Genomic DNA, 20,976 nt, shown 5'->3' with positions numbered 1-20,976 from the left:
ATGTAATTTTATATATTTTTTTCAATCATTGTAGTAAATTTCCTAAAATTTGTTGGGACGTATTATACAAACCTAGGTATGTAAATCAAATTTGTACCAGTTAAAAAAGTTTGAGTACATTTTGTATACTGTCATTCATGGCATAACATGAATGAAAAATCCACTGAAATGTGGATGGGACAAATTCTCTCATCAAATTTTGTGTTATTTCATTTTTTCCCCCCTTTGAATGTGAAAACTTTTCCGCGTTTTGAAGTTTTTCCTGCTTAAATTAATTTTAAGATGGGTTGTGGAAAGCAATATGGGGGAAGGCATTGCTACTGTTACTCAGAAAGGATATAATGTAGTTATTCTCTCACACATAGTTGTTGGTAAATTTGATAAGTTATTCAAAACTTTTCTGGTTAGCAGAATGTGTTTGAGTTTGATTTAATTATTTCACACTATTATGTAAAAAAAAAAAAAGCAATTTCATTAAGTTCTATTGAAATGCAAAGTTAAAACTAAATTTCAATTCATTCAATTTGGTAATAATCGAAATTCATTGTCCATTTGGTCTTTTTTTAAAAATACACTGCTGGCCACCCAAATTGCAACACCAAGAAAGACAAGAGATATCGCAACAATATTTATTTTGTAGATAACATGTTGACCAAGCATCAAATGATTAAATTTATAGACTTCTGTGAAGTGTGGTTCCTGCCAAAATCAGTAGCCAGAGTAGCCGCCATTGTTGGAGATCACCGCTGCCACACGCCTCGGCATTGATTCAAAGAGACTTTGGATGTGTTCTTGGGGTACAGCAGACCAAGCAGCTTCCACGCGTTGCCAAAGTTGATCTGGTGTGGCAGCTGGGGATGTAATCTGGGTCAATCGTTGAGCAACCATGGACCACATGTTTTCTATCGGCGAAAGATCCGGAGAGCGAGCTGGCCAGGGAAGCAATTCAATCTGGCGATTGACGAAGAACCTTTGGACAATGCGTGCCACGTGTGGCCGCGCATTATCCTGTTGAAATATGGCTGTTGGCAAGCCCTGAAGGTAAGGAAGGACAACTGGCTCCAACACCTCGAAGATGTAGCGCTGGCTTTTTAAAGTACCGGCAATGCGTACTAGAGGATTGCGAGAGTGATATCCAATACCGCCCCATACCATAATACCCGGTGCAGGACCAGTGTGGCGGTGCATAACGCAGCTGTTCAGCATCCTCTCTCCACGGTGTCTCTAGACTCGAATCCGACCATCGTGGTGTTGCAGACAGAAGCGTGACTCGTCAGTAAAGACAATTTCATTCCATTGTGCCGTCCACATCCTTCTTTCATCGCACCATTGGCGGCGGAGACGTCTGTGGTTCTGCGTCAAGGGTAGACGAAGCAATGGACGTCTTGCGGACAGACCACTCTGCTGTAAACGGCGTCGAATGGCACGCGCAGACACTGGATGATGCGGTACAGACTGAATGTGCTGTGCTATGGTTCGTGATGTGGCTGAGCGATCCATCACTGCCATACGCACAATACGCCTGTCATCACGTGAAGTGGTGCACTGAGGTGGATGCGATTGAACACGTCGGTCCGTCGTACCCTCCTGCATCCAACGATCACATATCCGCATTACAGTTGTTTGTTTTCGTCCAACACGACTACCGATTTCCCTGAAAGATAATCCACAGTCTCGGTAGGCCACTATCCTTCCTCTGTCGAACTCGGATACTTGATCAAAAGATGATCGCTGTTTTCTACGAGGCATGATTGATCGTTTTTTTTAAAAAACCACAAGAAAAACACAATTGCCGTACTTCAAATCGTCGAAATCTCCAAGCCTTAAATAGCGCTTTGAAGTGGCGCCACAAGCGCGCGTGATGTGCGTCTGCGCTGAAATTCTAATCATTTGCATATCTCACCTCCGCTAATGCATGTTGTAAATTTCATATTATTTGCATGCTTCCTTCAGGGTGTTGCATTTACGGTGGCCAGCAGTGTAGAACAATTTGCATCAAATAAACACTACACCATTGATATATATTCACATCATTATATTGCATCTAATAAAAAATAATGTTGCATTTACGGTGGCCAGCAGTGTATTTTGGTCACTATTTGGTTACTTTTTAAACATTTTGGTCACTATTTGCTCACTTTTTTAAACATTTTGGTCACTATTTGCTCACTTTTTTAAACATTTTGGTCACTATTTTCACTAGTTTTGAGGCCATGATCCGTGCTGACCCCTGTAACTAACACCAGCTTAGAACTATTATTATTCACATTATCACACTTCTCTCGTTGGCCTCCAGCAGGGACCTTTACCAAGAGATTGTTTATGGCATTAGTGCGCCATGTTATGATTTTCTGCCCCCCCCCCCCCTTCCCCCAGTGTATGTCTCTGATTTTACCAATATGCGTTAGGATTCAGGGAGACAGAGCTGATGACAAAATTTTGCTGACAAGGGGGAAAGGGGTGAGAGTTTTGTTGACTTTTGCTGATGGGGGGGGGGGTCAAAAATTTCTTACGTAATACTTGAACAGCCCCATATTTCATACGAGAACATTGAATATAGTCTTTTTTTACGTATGTTGTTCTCTTATTGTGAGATAGATGGTGCTACCACGCCATTGTATCACGGATATTGGACATTTACACTGCTCAAAACAATTAGGGGAGCACATGGCTTTAACAAAATTACGCAAAGATGTATACCGATAAGTAACATAAAATGAATCATCCATAATTTAAAGCCTAGCAGGAAACGGAAGAAGAAAACTTCATATGCAAATCAACAGGACGTCAAAAACCAGAAAAAGGAGATAAGGGCAGAAATCGGGATATTGCAGAAACGTAAGTTTTACTGCCGTAACTGTGAAATTCGATTGCACAGTATTTATTTTTTTTGGGACAAGGTGACTTGGGGATGGCTCAACAACGTGATTTACCGGAATCTATGGCATGGCGTGTTATAGGCAGACTGGAATCCGGGCAAACACAACGTAGTGTCGCGGACGCTGTTGGAGTCGCCAGAAGTGTTGTTGCAAGGCTGTGGAATCGATTCCAAGAAACAGGAAATGTTAGATGTCGACCAGGGCAAGGTCGGCCATGCGCCACTTCACGCAACTGATGACCGGTATATACGGTTAACAGCCCGTCGAAACAGAACAGAGAATGCTACGCAGCGGCAAAGACGGTTGCTCTTGGCAACAGGACGAAGGGTGTCCAGCCAAACAGTACGTAATCGGCTTCATGAGGGAGGGCTCTATGCACGTAGGCCAATGGTTTGCATTCCGTTGACCCCACGCCACCGTGCGGCCCAAAGAAGATGGGCTGCTGAACATCGAGATTGGGAGCAACATGATTGGAGCCAAGTGCTGTTTACAGCCGAGTCCCAATTCAGTCTGGAGTGTGACACCCGACGTGTTCTGGTATGGAGGGACAGGGGCACTCGAAATAACCCTGCATTCGTTCGTGAAAGGTCACAATACAGACGAGCTGGTTGGATGGTATGGGGTGGAATCAGCATAGGCGGACGTACGGCATATCATTCGGAATGGCACTTTGACGGCCCGAAGGTATGCAGACGAGATACTGCGACCTCATGTCATCCCTTACGCTGGAGCCATTGGAGATTCCTTTGTTTTCCAGGATTATAATGCCCGACTGCATAGAGCTCGTCTGGTGGAGAACATGCTTGAAGCTGAAACGATACAGCGTATGGAATGGCCAGTGTGCTCTCCTTACCTGAATCCAATTGAAGCTTGTACTATCCATTGTGTGCCAATACGTGGCTGTCTCGCATGGTCTTCTTCACTTTTTTGCTTGCTCCCCTAATTGTTTTGAGCAGTGTAGTTAGTTCACACTGTCATTGTTACAATAGTATTTGTGTAATCGTTTGTCCGTTATCATACATTTGCTTATGTCTGTAATCAAATTATTGTAATCAACTGTACTATTTAAGAAATAGAAAACACTGGCAACCAGGGATTTTAAAAAAATACCAAAAACTTATCTGTTTTGGAGATGACTATGCAAACTCAACCACTGGGCAGCGCACCGTTCCTATTTCGTTTTGAACAGTCCGATGAATGTATTGCAAATTAGAATAGCTATAAGGAGCAATTGGAATCTTTTGCTGTTCATGATGTACCCAAAGGGAAGAAAGTATTGGTTTTGTTAAGCATCATCAGGCCACGCACCTACAGGAACCTAAAGAACCTAGCCACTCTGGATCTTCCGTGTACAAAGCCCTACCACAAGATTGTCACCCTGTTGCGATGACATTTGAATCCGACTTCGAATGAAATGATTGAACGCTAAAAGTTTTACAAGAGGAATCAACTCCAATATGAGTCAATGGTGGATTGATTACACGATCAAATTGCGGAAACTTTGGACCGAATCTATCTGTGATGTTATGCGATAAGTTATGGGTTTGAGCTCCTAAAATATCCAAAGAAGACTGTCAAGAATTTGACTTACGAAAATGCAAAATTTACAGCTCTGGGTTTAGAAACCACAACAAAGGATGTTCAAGAAATGCATGATCAAGTGTCACAGCTTGGCGTGAAGAAATTCAATGAAGTGTCTCGAATTTCACCTATGGGAAAACGATACCAGAGTAACGCGAACTCACAATTGAAACATAAAGTGAAACCAGTTGGGCAAAATCATTCTTGTTATCCTTGTTCAAGCAGTTTTCACGTGGCTGGCTGCATCAGTGCAAATTCAAGGACAGGATATGTCAATTTTGTAAAAAGAAAGAACACCGAAAATGTGTAGATTGAAAACTAATGTGAATCAGCTGAACCCGGAATCTTACATGTTTACTGTCAATGATCTATATGTTAATAGAAACAAGAAGTTGATGCTTAATGTATACCTTGATGGAAAGAAACTTTTCACAGAGTTGGACACCCGTGCCGCAGTATGATGTATGAATGTCCAGGAATTCAAGAAAATATGTTCCAAGTGTAAAAATTTTTAAAATGATCCTGGTTGTAAAGAAATTTGATCAATTGTTGGTGCATGCTTAACGTATGCTTAGCTGCTTTCATAACATATGCAAGTACGTTATGAAAAGCAAACTTGGTGAATCAACCAGTGAACGCAATTTTCATAAGGGAATGGTTACAAACCCTGAAAATCAACTGGCCGGAGATGAAGCATCTTGCCCAAGAAGGTTCGAGATCTTCAACGCTTGAGACCTTGCTTCAACCTTGCTAGTATTAACATTAAAAAGAATGAAATTTCTAAAAAATCATTCAAACTTCTAATAATTAACTAAAATAAAATGTTTATTAATGTAATTAACACTATTCCCATGCTAATTAATCAATAAATATTTATTACATTTTAACAAAAACCAACTTTTGCAATTTAATTATGTTTTGCTTAACTCAATGGATTACTGTGTGTTTGAAAATTCTTTTAATGTTATTATTAATTATATAATATATAAAGGTTTTCTCCATTTACTTTCAGTATATTTAATTAGGAAGCTATTTTGCAAAAGTAATAAAAATTAGGTGAATATAATGTATTTAATTAAGCATAAATAATGCAGATTAATTAGCAATGGTTTACGATATACGGGGTGATTATAACTAAGGTTCTGATTTCAAAACACTGTAAAAAAAGAACGATTGTCAGAATGACTTGAAAACTGACATGAATATTCCTGAAAAAATTCAATTTTATTTGATAAAGGGGAAAAAATACTTAAAAATGTAAAATTAATGACATCATCCAACATGTGGGAAATTCACCCGTAGAATGGAAACGATAGACAGTCATGGCAGAATGATACCTTAATTATAACATTTCACGATTTCATAATTCATGGAAACATCACAAAAAACGAAGTAATTGAACTTACAACTTACTTAAGAAATGTAAAATATGTTGTACACCGCGTGTTCTGGCTATGAGGTTGAAAGCACAAAAATTCTTGTTCAACAACAGAATCTGAGTATGCCATGGTCATAATGTGGATGTGCTTGCAATTCAGCTTTATTAAACCAAACGCCGCCCCCGTCCCCGTTAATATTCCTGAGTAACTTCTTACATATAGGGAATGTGCTGGAGATTGCCATTCACCAAAGTTTGCAATTTGACCACTGTTTATAACATTTTGACGTACCATCACAGCCAGAAGTTGCAAGGGTTAAGATGCATCCTGTCAAAGTGGGTCTTCAGCAGCTGCTTTGCTGGTATTGCAATGTGCATCTTGATAGAAGTTCTATCCACACACTGATGCTGTGGAAGTGCCGAAATGATGTGGTTGCACAAAATAGATTATACTGCTGGCCAAGTACAGCATCGTCTACTTGCACATTTTGCACTTTTTTCTTTTGCGAAAGAAACTTCCATTGCTTCAGGAGTATCCATGCAAATTTTCAAGTCATTCTGATCAGTACTTATTGTAAGTTATAATCACCCTGTATATAGCTGATTATTTTTCATAAATCTGTTACTACTATTCAGTAGAACCTTCATTAACTGGGCTTAACAGTGTGTGTGTGTGTGAAAGTATAAAAAAAACTATTGAATATTAAGACTGGGAGATGTGCTACCTCTTATGGGAAAGAAAATGAAAATGTATGTGAGGTAATGTAACTACTAGTACACTAGTCTATGTCCTTTAAGGACAGTTGGTGTCTTTATTGGATTATAGGACCACCTGCCCCTAGCATGATGGTGTCACTACTGTAGCTGCTTCTTTGTGAAGGGAAAAGAAACCTTGTGAGATAATACACCACTACATTTAGATGTGTGATACAATCCTTATTCATGAATTTGCGAAAGATAGAGCATCAGAATGTAGCCAAAGGTTAGAAAATGTTGTAAGAATCAGAAATTTTGGCTTTTATATACATAACTTTAAATAACTAAGATACTTCATATGAAAAATATATGTATATTCTGGCCACTTTTATGAGACTTTTTGAAAAAAAACCACTCTTAAAATCTTATGTCATTTAAAGATATACCATCAGAATGTACCCCAAGGATATAAAATGTGGTAAAAATGAAACATTTTGGCTAATAATGAACAAATGTGATATTTTTCAAGGAAAAAAAATTATATTTAGGCAACTTTTATTTGATTTTTTGAAAAAAAACCACTTGGTTAAAAACAAGGTTTAAACCAACGTTGTTTAAACCAAACAACCCTGTGTCCTGGTGACTCCTCTCATCCCTGCCACAAATATCATTTGCCCCAAGTCATTCTCTGTCAGCATGAACATTAAACTAGTGCAACTCAGGGTCCTCCTGAAACATTTCCAATTATCTACTGAAAAATTCCGTCAACTGTTTGCTACTCACAAGAAATCGAAAAAAGTACTTGGCGTGATTACTATTTCAAGCTCAGGTTATTCTTCGAGAACTGATTAAATGAATTGAACATCACAACTTTCCATGGGTTAAAGGACTTGATCATCACCGACCAGATGAAAAAGAAAGTCCCTCCTGAATGCAAAGAGCATCTAATGGATGAGTGGACAGAAGTAATTTCATCCACTGTTCTCGCGAATAAACTGGATGCCTATGACAATATCAGTAGCAGGAGTGGGAACTCTGTGCCAATTGCGCCGCACTGCACCAAAATTAACATCTTCCGCCATCCTGCTCCAATAGGGTATTTCGTATTTTTCTGCACCAAATAACGAATTTTGCTTCAGTATGCCCAGAATTTCAGAAAGGACTAAAAAAATTTTTGTTCCTGCTTGCCGCGAAACGATTCTTTCCGAAAAGAGCGTGTTTTATTCCACTGTACTTCAACTATCGCCATATTTGAACTATCAAGCCCATCATCGGGCTTTCCATCGCGAAACCCCAATAATATCTGTGATCGTGCAACTGAGGATAGTTTGTAATGGTCTTTCAGCTCTAAAGCGCAAATGCGGGTCAGTTTACGTTTTCAAAAAAAAATGTCGTCACTGGAAGCAGCAGAAATTACTGTAGTCGATCGTCACTGTGTCAAATCCTGATGTTTCGTGAAAAAAATTTTCATTCCGGGAGTAAAAAGTGCGTTTCCGCCGAATTACGAATGCTAATTTAGAAACTTTGCCGAATAACGAGTGTCAGATCGCCAAATAATAAGTACTTAATCGCCAAACGTCGTGTTGATTCTTCTGAAATTCTCTCCTATTTTGCAACAATTTCTTTCCAAGTATGAAAAAATTGAAAACTTATAGAAAATTTTTAGCCCATTTGAAGTGCTGCGGTTCCAGACAGACAATAGTGCCCTCAGTAAGCAAAAATCATCTTAAATAGACTGGTGTGAAAATTTTTATGACAGCCTCTCTTTCAAACAAGCTGTCAAAAGCCTGAAATACCAAAAACAAAAAACAAGCTGATGAAAAGATGTTTGATAGCAAAAAGACAGTACAGTTGTTTTATTTTGAAAAGGGGTGAGGGTTAACAAAAATATTCTTGTTAATTTTCCCTGCTCCAATTTAAAAATATCTGTTCCGAATTCTGTATTTTGCTGCTCCAAAACTGCTCCGAATCCTGAATTTTGCTGCTCCAAAGCTGCTCCAAAATGGACTTTGTCACTTCCCACCCCTGCAGTAGTGTTTTCAACCAAAACAATTTTTCGAATAAACATTAAAAAAAAAAATTATTCGAAAAATGCATTCTAAGTTATCTGCATCTTCGTAATTAGCTTTCTATACAGAATGTTTAGTAAAATGTTTAGACTTTTTATGGTTAAAATTAATTTTTTCCCCTTTGTTTGAACTTCTTTCCTTTATGAATGATTTTAAAGCATAATCAGTCTCAGGTTCTACTTGTGCTCAAAAGATGCAACTGAAAACAGTGCACCACTAAAAATAAAACTATTTTCAAAAAGAAAAAACTGAAGGAAATGTGGTGAGGTTAAAGCACTTACAATAAAAATTGAATGATTCAAAAACCAGCTGTCATATGTTCTAAAGTTTCATTGATTTCTCTAGTGAAGGTACTAGGTTGAACTTGAATGAAAAAAGTGGTTCCACTTAAATCAGTGCACCTTAATCCTTAAATGGAACAGTTTTTATTTACAAAAATATCAGATAAAAATTCATTAAGATATTTCCGGTTTCTTATCTTATATAGAGAAGAGTTCTTAGTATTTTTTGAAATAAATTTGGAAACTTCGGGTTAATATAAACTTTTTTGACAGAATTTTTAAATTTGACTTTTTTTTGGGCATTTTTTCCCATTTTGATTAAAATTCACCAAATTTCAATTTTGAAGTAAATTGAAAATTTGTTTGTGTGTTTTTACCACTTGATATATCCATCAGAGTAAATCAATTATTATTTTTTTGTAGTGTTACATGTGAACAAGCTATGCGCATTCAAATACGCATGTTCCATTTATGGTACATGGTTTCACTTATGTGGAACCATGTTCTAGTGAAAATGATCTAGTGAGAACAGTTCCCAAGTGATGTATGCTAGATATATTTTGCAATAACGAGGATGAGGTATTAGAAACTCCTCAAATGTGTTCTTCAAAAGATTTAGGGCAGAAAAAGTGCAACACTCATGTGAACGTTTCAAGATAAGGAAAGACACATTGCAGGGGATAAAAAAAATTCTTCCTAGAATCTGATCAAAACCTCAGCTCTGGATTCCATTGGGAAAGATTTGCCATATGACCATTATTGGAAGACCCATTGGAAGATTCATTCAGAAGCAGATCTTATTTTGCATTTGGATTTCCAAAGAGAAGTGGAAATGAATCTTCTATGAATGAAGGAGGTGTGCAAGTCCACGTTGTCAACTGAAAAAAGATGCCAGGTCATATGATGGCCATTATATTGTGTCTGTGATGCAAGGACAGGGTGATGTTTGTCAAAAAACACTTAATTACAAACGGACCCATAAAAGATGTTTTCCTTCTTTTATCTCAGAAAACAACGAATTTTCTGCACACATTTTTGTGTGAAAAAAATCAGTATGTGTTGCGAATTTGAATTTGTATTAGAAAATAGAAAATTTTGTGTGATAACTGTACGCCAGAAATAAAAAATAGTGAGAATATAGGCGATACCAATTTCTGCTTTCACCTCTCTCCAAGTGCTAATGTTCCATTTATGGAACATCGTGGAAAACAAAGAAAAAAATTTTTTTCTTCAAATTTCAAAGTTGATCCAACCTTTTGTCCTTTTGCATGCCTAAGTCTATTTTTGGACTTCATTCCAAATTTCAAAACAATAAGTGATTTTGTTCATAGTTCGGCCTTTGAATGGTTAATTTAATTCACTGTTCAGTGATGATCAGTGACTGTGTGCTTTTCGGTGATGGCTAGCACAATTTCACGTCTTTTTAAAGGGCATCAGCAATTTTAATTTTTTTCAGGAGAACTCCCTACTTGATTTTTAACCAATCAAGTGGTTACGACGGCAATTGTCGTCACTGCCATTCATAATGGTGGTGTCTACGACAGCATTTGTAGACGCATTGGCTTTTCTGTTTTTTTCACATAGATATGATGAAATAATTTGTTATACATGTGCTGCCATCCTTCTACTTTATTATCTCATCACTAGATGGAGTTGAACAATTATATTTCAAGGTCTTAGATTATTATTACTATTTTCTTTGTTATGTTTTGCCAAGCTGCATCCCCCATCACTTTTTTTTTGTTTTTGATTTTCGATTCACTTGCGAAGATGATGCATCTGTTTTATTACTCATATATTTTTTAGCAAAGGTTCAACTACTATGGTTCCACATAAATTCATCAACAGCAATTATTTTAGTCACAGGGCATTATGACCCCCCCCCCCCCCCACTTTTGGGGTGTGGTGTCATATTATGTCTCGACACATCCAAGCTATAAAAGAGCATGCTATAAAAAATATTTGAATATTTCAAACTTCCAAGAAAAGGGAAAAAGCATGCGCATCTTAAAAAAAGTGGGCACTGCGGATAACGTTCGGAGAAGTTAATTGGACAGTTAAAATAACTGTTAAAATATCCCTTCTTTCTGTGTACAGTTTTCATGAAGAATTCAGATCCTGCATTGCACTCCTCCTTTGGTAAAGTATTATATGTATGGGTTTATGTTCCTAATGTAGAGGTGTCTGTGTTCTTTTTTACTGTTTTGTAAAAGTATTGTATGTTTTACATATTTTCATGTTTGTTTTTTTTTTTGTTTTTTTTTTTAATGTTTCTCCCTCCTAGGACTTGGGTTTAGATTATGGGGTGGTGGCAGAATCTTTTGAAACATCAGCACCATGGGATAGGTAAAAGTTATCTTTTCATATGTTTGAAAATTTATTTATTATTTCTATTCCTTTGAATATTCAGTTTTGTAGAAACATTTGGACAGTTTGTTAAACTTGTCATTCTTGCACTCTAGAAATTTATTCGTGGAGAAAAAGAAATAAGAAATTCTCCGAGATTAAAAAATGAAGTTAAATCCATATTTTGATTTATTTTCTTTAAAATAAAATTATCTCCAAGATAAATAATGGTAAATAAAATATTTTGTGGAAAATTCTCTAATATTACAATGAGAAAACAAGTGAAAGTTTTATAAGACATTGCGAAGTATAGAATCAATACTTGAATTTCAAAAGTTTGATCTCATATCAGTGTTTCTCAAAGTTGGTAATATAGCCCCGTGGGGGTAGGAGCAACGGACAACTCTAAGTACAATGAATTGGAGCGCACACAGTTCTTTAAACATTCCCAAGAAGGTTCTTTGCAGATGGCAAAAAGGAAAACACTTTAAACAATTTAAGGTAAACATTTTTATGATTGCATTCAACTATGAACAAACAGATTTAGAAAATTAGTAATTTACTAAAATATTGCACACTATAAAACAATATCATAGTTAAAAATGTTGGTTTTGTCTCATCAGTTCGATGACCAGGCTCAGACTTTAGCAAGTGTGAAAGGTGCAAAATTTAGGGGATTGCGATTTTCCTAAAACCTTTTTTTTCTGTAATGGGAAATATTTGTGTGAAATTAAATTTTTTTTCTCTGCAACTTACATTGCGTGAGAAAAAAAGGAGCTTCCCAGACTTTTATCATGTGGTGAGAGCTATTACGATTAATGAAAGAATTCCAAAGAGCATGTGCATTAGGATTGTAGATGGTCTTACTTTCCCCGCCCCCCTCTTTCTCCCAAGAAAAAGAGTTTTTTTTTGTCATAGAAGAAAGAACAGATCAAAGTGTCAAAGTGGTGATATTTAGCTATTGGATCGTTTTTAGTTTTGCCGACATCTCTTTAGGTGAAAGTGCCAGAAGTAGAGTGTAGTGCCTAGAAGATACATTTTTGTGGGTAATTTCAAGGAAGGAAACATTGCTTGGTCGTTTGGATTTCTTAGGTTCTTTGTGGGGGATTTGAGGTGCATAAAGACCACAAGAAAGATGTTTTAAGAACTAAGAAAACTTTTATTTACAGCAACTAGAAGTCCTGCTAAACTACAGCAGCCATTCGTACATGTCTTCTCTCTTCAAATTCTTCTGAGTCCATATAGAACCTTGTTCTTCTATTCGAACAATCACATGCCACACATACCTTACATGCATTTTTTTTCAAATTTCTACCCTATGTAACATTTCCCTTTCCCCAAGTCTTGCTCATCCCAGGCAATCATCTCTTGGCATGGACAACCTTGAACTTTGATGACAGTGTCCCTTGAATCCATGCCACAATGTTGTTCAATTCCTTTATGGCATGATAACATCCTTCCCATGAAATCTGGAGTTTCTAACGCCCCCCCGCCCCTTTCCAGCTTTTTGAATTCCAAAGCCAGAGAAGGTCTTTCCTTGAAGTCACGAAATGTTTCTTTCTCTTTTATAGAGAATTTTCTTTTTAGATAGAGCTTAACAACTCAATAACACTATTAGAAAGTATAATTTTTCAGAGTAAATGCAAATTTTTGGTGTCTTTTACAAGGGGCTTTTTTTTAAGAGGAGGGTTTCACATGGATGCTCTTTTGTTGGGCAAACACACACAAATTCCCACAACCTTGTTCTTGTGGCCACAGATGTTTTTGTGTTTTCAATGTAAACTTGACCACAGGTGCACAGTATTCTGTAGAACACTGGGTCATAGAGAGCCACTGTGGTGATCGCAGTATTTCACATATTTTCGTGGTTTGTTTAAAAATGGTCTCTATATCATGTTTTTTTCAATACTTAGTTGATTCTTGTCATCTCTGTGGGGGTAAAGATCAGCACAGCTTTCCCAATTAATTATGGCTACTTATTTTCTGCTGGTGATTCTTTGATAGGGTGGAAGGCAATTTTTATGTTGTCTTTTGTATACCAATTAGAGGAGAAAACTCATTTTAGGTGCTCAACATTTTTACTTACCATATATACTCGTGTATAAGCCAACTCGTATATAAGCCGACCGGCGGCGTGCATATGAAGAATGAATGTTTGAAACCTGTTGGCCGGCTTATCATTTTAGTGGCATTTCCATAAAAGAACTTTTAGAAGAGGTCGATATTCTAGAATCAATCAATCAAAGGGGAAGTGCTTCATGTTCCGAAGAAATAAAATCACATAAAGTTCAGAGGAAGAAGTATCTGCACCATCTCCCCATGATGCATTAAAAGCTGTAGATATGATACTTCGATTCCTATGCACTCAGGAAAAAACTGAACAATCGTGGGATAGAATAATAATCGTGTAGAAAATTTTTTGTTTTCTCTGCTGAAAGAAAAACGAACAAATATACTTGATTATTTTTGATGAGGTAAATTGTTTATATATGTTTTGATTCTGTTATGAAACAACCCTAAATTAATATTAATGAGAGAATTAGCATTTTATTTAATGGAATTGTTTGAATGCATATAATTACGCACACAAAAACGATCGGACGAAAATTTCGAGTGAAACCCCACTAACTGAACATCTGTTTAAGTCGACATGTTTGTCTATACTTTTGGGGTGTCGAGTTATTGAGAGTCTACTGTACAATATGAAGAAACTATGAAATATGCAGATCCTGAACCCCAGCACTCAGAAAAATGAGAATCTTTCCCTGCAACATCCAGCAACAGAATGATGACCACAGCCAATCAAATAACTTGCCATCTCTCAGCCAATTGGATTCTTCCGATTTAAGAAACGTTTCTGATTTGCTACTAGTCATGAGATCAACTGACCAATCCGAAAGCTAGACACTCGGGGGCATAAATATAACCTGAGATGTCCTGGGAAATTTTACTTTTGTGCCAGTTATGCAATTTTCCTGCAGATGCCAACAGTAGTGTTGGAGAAATGCTGAGGACAAACTCAAATAGACAGCAGTTTTCAAGCCCGAATATTCGATTTTTGTTATATTTTTCGTCCGTGATTGTGTGTGGCGATTGTGCTGAAGGGCCACTAGTTAATTTCAAAAATACAAAAAAAAAAAAATCACTTTTACCTCATGCACTGCAATTGCACAGAAAATACAAATTTACTTGGTAAACTTGTTATGATCACGAAATTTTTTGAATGAGAGTTCATTATATATATCAGAACTTCATCAATCTCAGACTTTATCAAATAGGAATTATTTAGGTGGTGATCATGAAAGTTTATTACTTCTTGACAGTGTCCAAGTCCAGTTTGGGCAACGGAAAAGTGCACTATTTGTGTTTTGATGATTATATCTGTGACAAAAAAATTGATGTTTTATTTTTCACGAAGCACAACTTGAGTTCATCTAATCTTTTTTAATGGTATAACACATGGCAATAAACAAATGAAAAAGATTCTTTTTTTTTGTATTTTTCCCAAATATATGTCGCTGCCAAAGGGTTAAATCAGAGTTCCTTATATACAGTAAAATCTCCCAAAAACAGATACTAACAGGATCGTAAAAATGTGGCCACTATTGGGAGTTGGCCGTTTTAGGGAGATATCATAAAAATTAACTAAAATTTGCGATGCACATTTGATAATGCGATGCACAATGATAATCAATTCTGTTACTGATTATGATTGTTATATAATTGATTACATTAAAATACGTGATTATATTTTAATGTTATAATAATTGATTATTCGATATACATCACATTGACATTCTAAAATTCAGGCTTGCAGGTTAACACAACAAGCGAGGAAAACTGATATGGACCAAGACAATGTACCAGCATACGTAAAAGTTCTTTGTTCACATTGAACCTTCAACTAGACTAGGGTTTCTCAAAGTGGGCGATATCTCTTCGTGGGGACGATCCAGGGCAGTAGAAGCTAGGGGTTTAGTATAGGATCCTATAGGTTGACTTGAGTTGAGGAGCGATGAGAACAAAAAAGTGTTGAAGAAGAGGCACAATGGAACAAAAAGTATGGGAAACTATGAACTGGAACTTTCCAGGGCGTTCCTGAGTCCAATAGCTGGAGACATAGGCGCTGACATGCATTCTTGTTGAAAAAAAAATTGACACAACCTTCTCAAAAAATTAATACCTGTTACATTTTTATTCCTATATGCAAGCACCATTTCTTTTGGACAGAATCATCCCTTGGACAAGGGAGTGCTGTGGACTTGCATATCCGTCAAGTCATTAAGATTGCTGACAACAGGTCTCTTCTGTTGTCCCCCTAATCTCTTCAAGATTTTTTCCTTTCGACTGCCTTCAATATACCCATCTAGCATATTTGTACGCAAGAAAAGAAAGCATACATAATCTTTTCCCCCATAAAGTCCGGGGAGCGGGAAAACTCCCTTTAATGAAATCTTGAAAATTATTTTTCTCATAGCGATATGCATATTTTTTTCCCGACTCATATGTGGAGGGTATTCAGAAATCATTTTTCTGAGGTTTCTTGTAATGTTAAGTCTATAGGATGCGTTCGGTTCCAACAAAATGTGATCGTTGTTCAGGGATTATCGTTGCTCGGAGGTGGCCATTATAAGAGGTTTTACTGTTTATATCCAGTCCAGACTCCGACTAAAAAGTATTGTCAATAAACCATACCATAGCAATACTACTAGTTTATCATATTTTCCAATATGAAATAGTGATTATGCATAATAATCAGCAAATGTAATGAATTTAATGAAATTTATCATGTTTACCAGCTTGGGTATTATGTTATAATTAGAGGTGAAAGTAATAAATTTAAGGAAATTTATCAAATTTACCCTTAGATACCCTTACATTTTGATACATTACTTACATTAGATACCCTTACATTTTGATACATTACTTACATTAGATACCCTTACATTTTGATACATTACTTACATTAGATACCCTTACATTTTGATACATTACTTACATTAGATACCCTTACATTTTGATACATTACTTACATTAGATACCCTTACATTTTGATACATTACTTACATTAGATACCCTTACATTTTGATACATTACTTTCATTAGATACCCTTACATTGATCTCTGCATTGGATACATTTGAAGAGTTCCGCAAGTTCAAGTACTTTCTTTTCTTTGCAAGTTTTCCCAATATCACCTTTGTCCATTTTGTCCTTCTATCCTCAGAAAAACCTTATTTTTTTTGTATGAGGGGCCATTCAAGTATTATGGAAGCAAATTTTCAGCCATTTTTGACCCCCCTCCCCTGTCTGCAAAATTTCGTCAGCAGCTTAGAATATTTCATATCTCCAAAAAGGGGTGGTTGATGATGTAAGAAACCTCCAAACCCCCTCGTCATCAAAAGTCAGCAAATCCGTAACCCCTCCCACCTCTATGCTGACGTCATACTTGAATGACCGCTAATCACCAAATTCACACCAAATAGATGCACCCTTGTTATTTTCCTCTTTTGTATCACTATTGCATAGTGTAGATTTTTTTTATATTATGATTTTCTACTTATTTTGATCTATTTATTACTATTAGTTATTTAAAAATTTCTAATAAATAACTTCAATAATAAAAGATGGTTTAAAGTGTGTGCGTTTTTCTATCGTAGCCTGTTACCAATTGTTTATCCCAGACGATTCACAACAGAAAATATTAACTTCAAATAATTTATTGGAGATAAACAAGCAAAAAAACACTGCACTGGTAATAAATACATCTAAAAAACAGTTGTGACAGTCAAGACAGCGTCTTCATGGATGTAGGTGGCATGCCTGAGATCTGCTCTCGTGGCGAGTAGTTTTCAAGAGTTATTCAAACGAAGAAGTTGTGATGTTATCCACTCAGAGTGTGTGGTTTTGTAGGCAAGATTTTCCCCAATGGTGTGAATTTCTATTCCTTTCTCGTAAATAAATTTAATAGTCAACCATACAAGCCTACAAATTGACGCCTAACAAGAATGATAATTCATGCACGCGCCGAGAAAATGATTCTGAAGACAATGATTCCCGTGCATCGCAAGAAAACGATTCCAAAGATGATTCCCACGCTTTCCAAGAAGAGGATTCCCAAGATAACCATTCCCACATTTTTCAAAACGATAATGGTTTCTTTCCAGTTACAACGGCATTTCAAGATGTTGACAAAGCTTTCCAGCATATGACAATGGTTTCCGTTCCTTTTGACAACGAGGACTATTGCTGATCCATGATGGCAACAGCAGATTCCTTTCGACACCTATTAACCATGCTAATCACCAACGATGATTTTGAAGTGTTTGTGGTGAGTGCATTTTGATCAGTTTCAGATGAAGAAAATGTTGATTTGTTTGAGACAAATCCCTCGAATTAACACTAATTCATATAGAGTGCATCCGCAAAGATTGTCAAGAAATTGAACTTGTATTCAAGTCGGAGGGCGATAGAGGAAATCAAAAGAGACTACGAAGCTTCAATTGTTTTTGGTGCGTGCAAGCATGTCTTCGAGGAACACAAAAACTGTTTGGCTATAACCATTGAGTAATGGAGTGAAACAGATGAGTTTCCTGTAGCATATTTCCTGTGCGTAGACTGGGATCAACTTCCAAAGAATATTTTATTGGCTCTAATAAACTTGAATGAGAAACTTCAGGTGTCTGACGATTGACGATTAAAAAAATAGCCATAACAGTGTTTCCAATGATGATGAAAAGCCAGACGGCCAATGATGTATATATATTTTACTCGGATTCACGAACCAACCTCATCATTGCAACAGATGTCAGACTTTGCTCCCAGAAAATTACAACAATGAGTTGATAGTCCCAAGACCTATTTCCGCTGATTCCCTTGCGATGAACTTTTCCATGAACCTGAAAGATGTCTAAGACTCTCTCTCAATACAGCCGTTTGATGGTGCAAGCATCTATCCATTCAAGAAGTTCATCAAGGAGCTCGAAAATATAGCTCAAATTTTTAGGGGGCCTGAGTTACATTTGTTTGTTCTTGAAGTGTCTCAGGGGTCTTGTAAAATTGGTTATCCAAGGTGAACGAGGCATCAGCTCGTGGGCGATCTTGAAAGATGCTCTCCTAGCCGAGTTTGGTTCAAAATTCAGCAGTGCTGAAATCAGGGCTCCCATTCATCCTACATTTTTTACTTTTCCTGCTTTTTTGGTAAAATGTCTTACTTTTACCCTACTTTCTTGGTTTTGTTCTACTTTCTCAGTTTTGTCCTACTTTTCCTCCTTCTTGTACCAAAACCTATCAACAAAAATTTGTATAATTGATTTAAATTGAGGTGGGAATCATCGATATAATGCCAACTATACAAATGTAGTAGTTTGTAATTAATTATTCTGCCAAAGCAGAAATTATATTGTTTTTAAGATTATTTAAGATGTATGTGTACCATTTGGTGGTTTATTAATTTTTCATTTGCTTAGTTTGAGGGTTCAACAAGTAGAGTAGTACTCTAGTTATCCTGATTAAAAAACATCTGCCTAGTTGGAAGGAAATAATTTTGTATTCATGGCCTTGGACAGTAACATTCATTATTCAAAATTATGGTGCACATTTTGTGTATAAGTGACATAACAAAGCAGTTGGGTACATAGGCCTGTTTAGGTTTTGTGACTCTGTGCATTCAATTCTCGTCTGTATTTTTAGGGCACCTAGAAGCATAAACAATACTCAGCAAAGAGCCAGAAATGAAAGTGCTTCATTTGCCAAAAATGATTACACTGGCATTGAGCGCGCTAAATTTTAAACAAATCCTATTTAAAAAAAGGGATGGGCAACACAGTAAAACCCCCTAGTCCATCTTGACTTATCCTAGTCCTTGTCAGACCTTGTAATTTACATATTTTGCATTTCGCACTCTTTCTTAAATAGTCTCTAAAGAGGATCATTCTTAAAAAATTCACATATTTTCATAATTTGCTGTGCGCATTGTTGAAGAGAGTTGGCAGACTTGACTGTGGAAGACTCCAAAACAAGAATGTAATATATCTTAAGAGGAGAGACATATCCCTAATTTTGACAGTATGCTAATACCCTATTTTGGGCAAAAATTATTTTTGCTGCCAAGTCATTTCTGCCATTTTGCTTCGGCTCGAGTCAATTTTACAGGATACTCAAATAGTGCTATGGAAAAAAAATTAATTAAAAAAATTTTTTTAGGAATTTTTTATTATGCTCTGATTATGTTGTCTATGGGGGGGGGGGGGTACCTTTCCCTTTTCCCATCCTACTCTTTCTAATTTTTTGATCGGGAACCCTGTCAAATGCAAAAGATGTTATCCTAAAGAAAATCGAACGATACAGCTCGTGAGTACTTCTTACATATGAACGAGATTTCCAGCAGAGGCAACATCGAGGATGCGGCGTTAATTGAGTATGTCCTGGATGGCATTCCAGAGGACAAAGCCATGCTGACAACATCAGTGAGAGAGTTGAAGTTGAAATTAGGGGTATATGATGATCAAGCTAATGACGATGAAGCTAACAATCATCTAGGACGTCACTATCCAACACTATTTAGTGAGTGTCAACTCCAGAGTGAGCATAAATAAAGATCTTTCCACAACTGGCCACCCAGACCAAGTGTGGTGCCAGATCTTGTTCAATAACCTGACATTAAATGTTACAGTTGTGGAGAAAATAATCATCTCTCAAAGGATTGTAGAAATAGCATGGTGTTAAATGTTTCAGATGTTAGAAATTTGATTATAAAGTTGCTGAGTGCATGCAGAAAAAAGGTACAACCTCAACAATTTACACCGTTTCATGACAAGTCTTCTATTGTCTGCTGTGGATGTTGCATGCCAGGGTTCATCAAGGCAAAATTACTCTTCATAGACTGTGGCAGCTGTGAAATCTGCAGCCAACAATGTACAGCTGTCAATCCAAAGACTTTCGGGTCTACCACTGATGGAAATTCAGGTATGTGAAGATCATGCAGGGTTCCCAGCAACCTGGAAAGTCAGGGAGAATCAGGGAAAGTCAGGGAATCGGAAAACGGTCAGGGAAAATATGAAATATTTGTCAAAAGTCAGGGAAAATTCTAAATACTTGGGAAAATTTGAAGGGGAAAAAATCAGGATAAATCTACATGCAAATGGTTTACCTTCACTTTTTTCCATGGAAAATTATTTTTCAGATCTCCAGGGAGAGGAAAAAAAATCCTTATCAGCATTTTCCTCCAGATCCCCTACAGAGAGAAATGTCTTATCAGTTGGAGGGTGGGATTTTACAATGTTGGCCAAGAAAGAATCTGCTCTCTGAGTAAATGGATGAAGGCATCTAAAGTGGAGAGACCCTCCTTTCCATTGTTGAAAGCAAAGCCAATATACCAGCTCTTAACTTCTTTTCTATTTCTTCTGAAAAAACATTTTATTTTCTTGTTGTTTTTTTTTCCTGCCTGTGGGTAGAGAACCTGTAGGCCTATTTCACACTGAGCGGACATGGGTCCAGATCCCAGATCCGCATGCCCTTTCAAGCAGGAACCTGCGAGCACTAAAGTTCTAAAAAATCTTTAGTTTGAAATTTTTGCATAAAAACTTTCTCCCCCGCCCCCCCCCCCCCAATTTTTGTAATTATTTTTTTCCTCATACCTGATTCAGTGCTCATAGGCAGCCTAGAGCTACTCTTTGGTGGTTTAATCTAAAGCCCCATAGAATAATCTTAATAGTTTAATCTTAACATAAAGATTCCTTTTCAGTT

At 36.8% G+C, this 20,976-nt stretch overlaps 1 protein-coding gene across 1 annotated transcript in view; it reads left to right on the top strand.

Annotated features, from left to right (window-relative positions):
* The window catches only part of Agps (alkyldihydroxyacetonephosphate synthase), a 426,147-nt gene that overhangs the window by 337,238 nt on the left and 67,933 nt on the right, over window positions 1-20,976 (top strand). The window contains exon 16 of the mRNA XM_089248613.1: window positions 11,169-11,230. Within this exon, the coding sequence (XP_089104739.1) occupies window positions 11,169-11,230 (62 nt within the window). The remainder of the gene's footprint in view (window positions 1-11,168; window positions 11,231-20,976) is intronic.

Source organism: Pholcus phalangioides, unplaced genomic scaffold (assembly GCF_987345545.1).
Source record: "Pholcus phalangioides strain wild (caught in Gottingen) unplaced genomic scaffold, Ppha-v1.0 ptg000020l_1, whole genome shotgun sequence".
NCBI lineage: Eukaryota > Metazoa > Arthropoda > Arachnida > Araneae > Pholcidae > Pholcus > Pholcus phalangioides.
The sequence above is the reverse complement of the archived record's forward strand: the minus strand, read 5'-3'. Positions and strand labels throughout refer to the sequence as shown.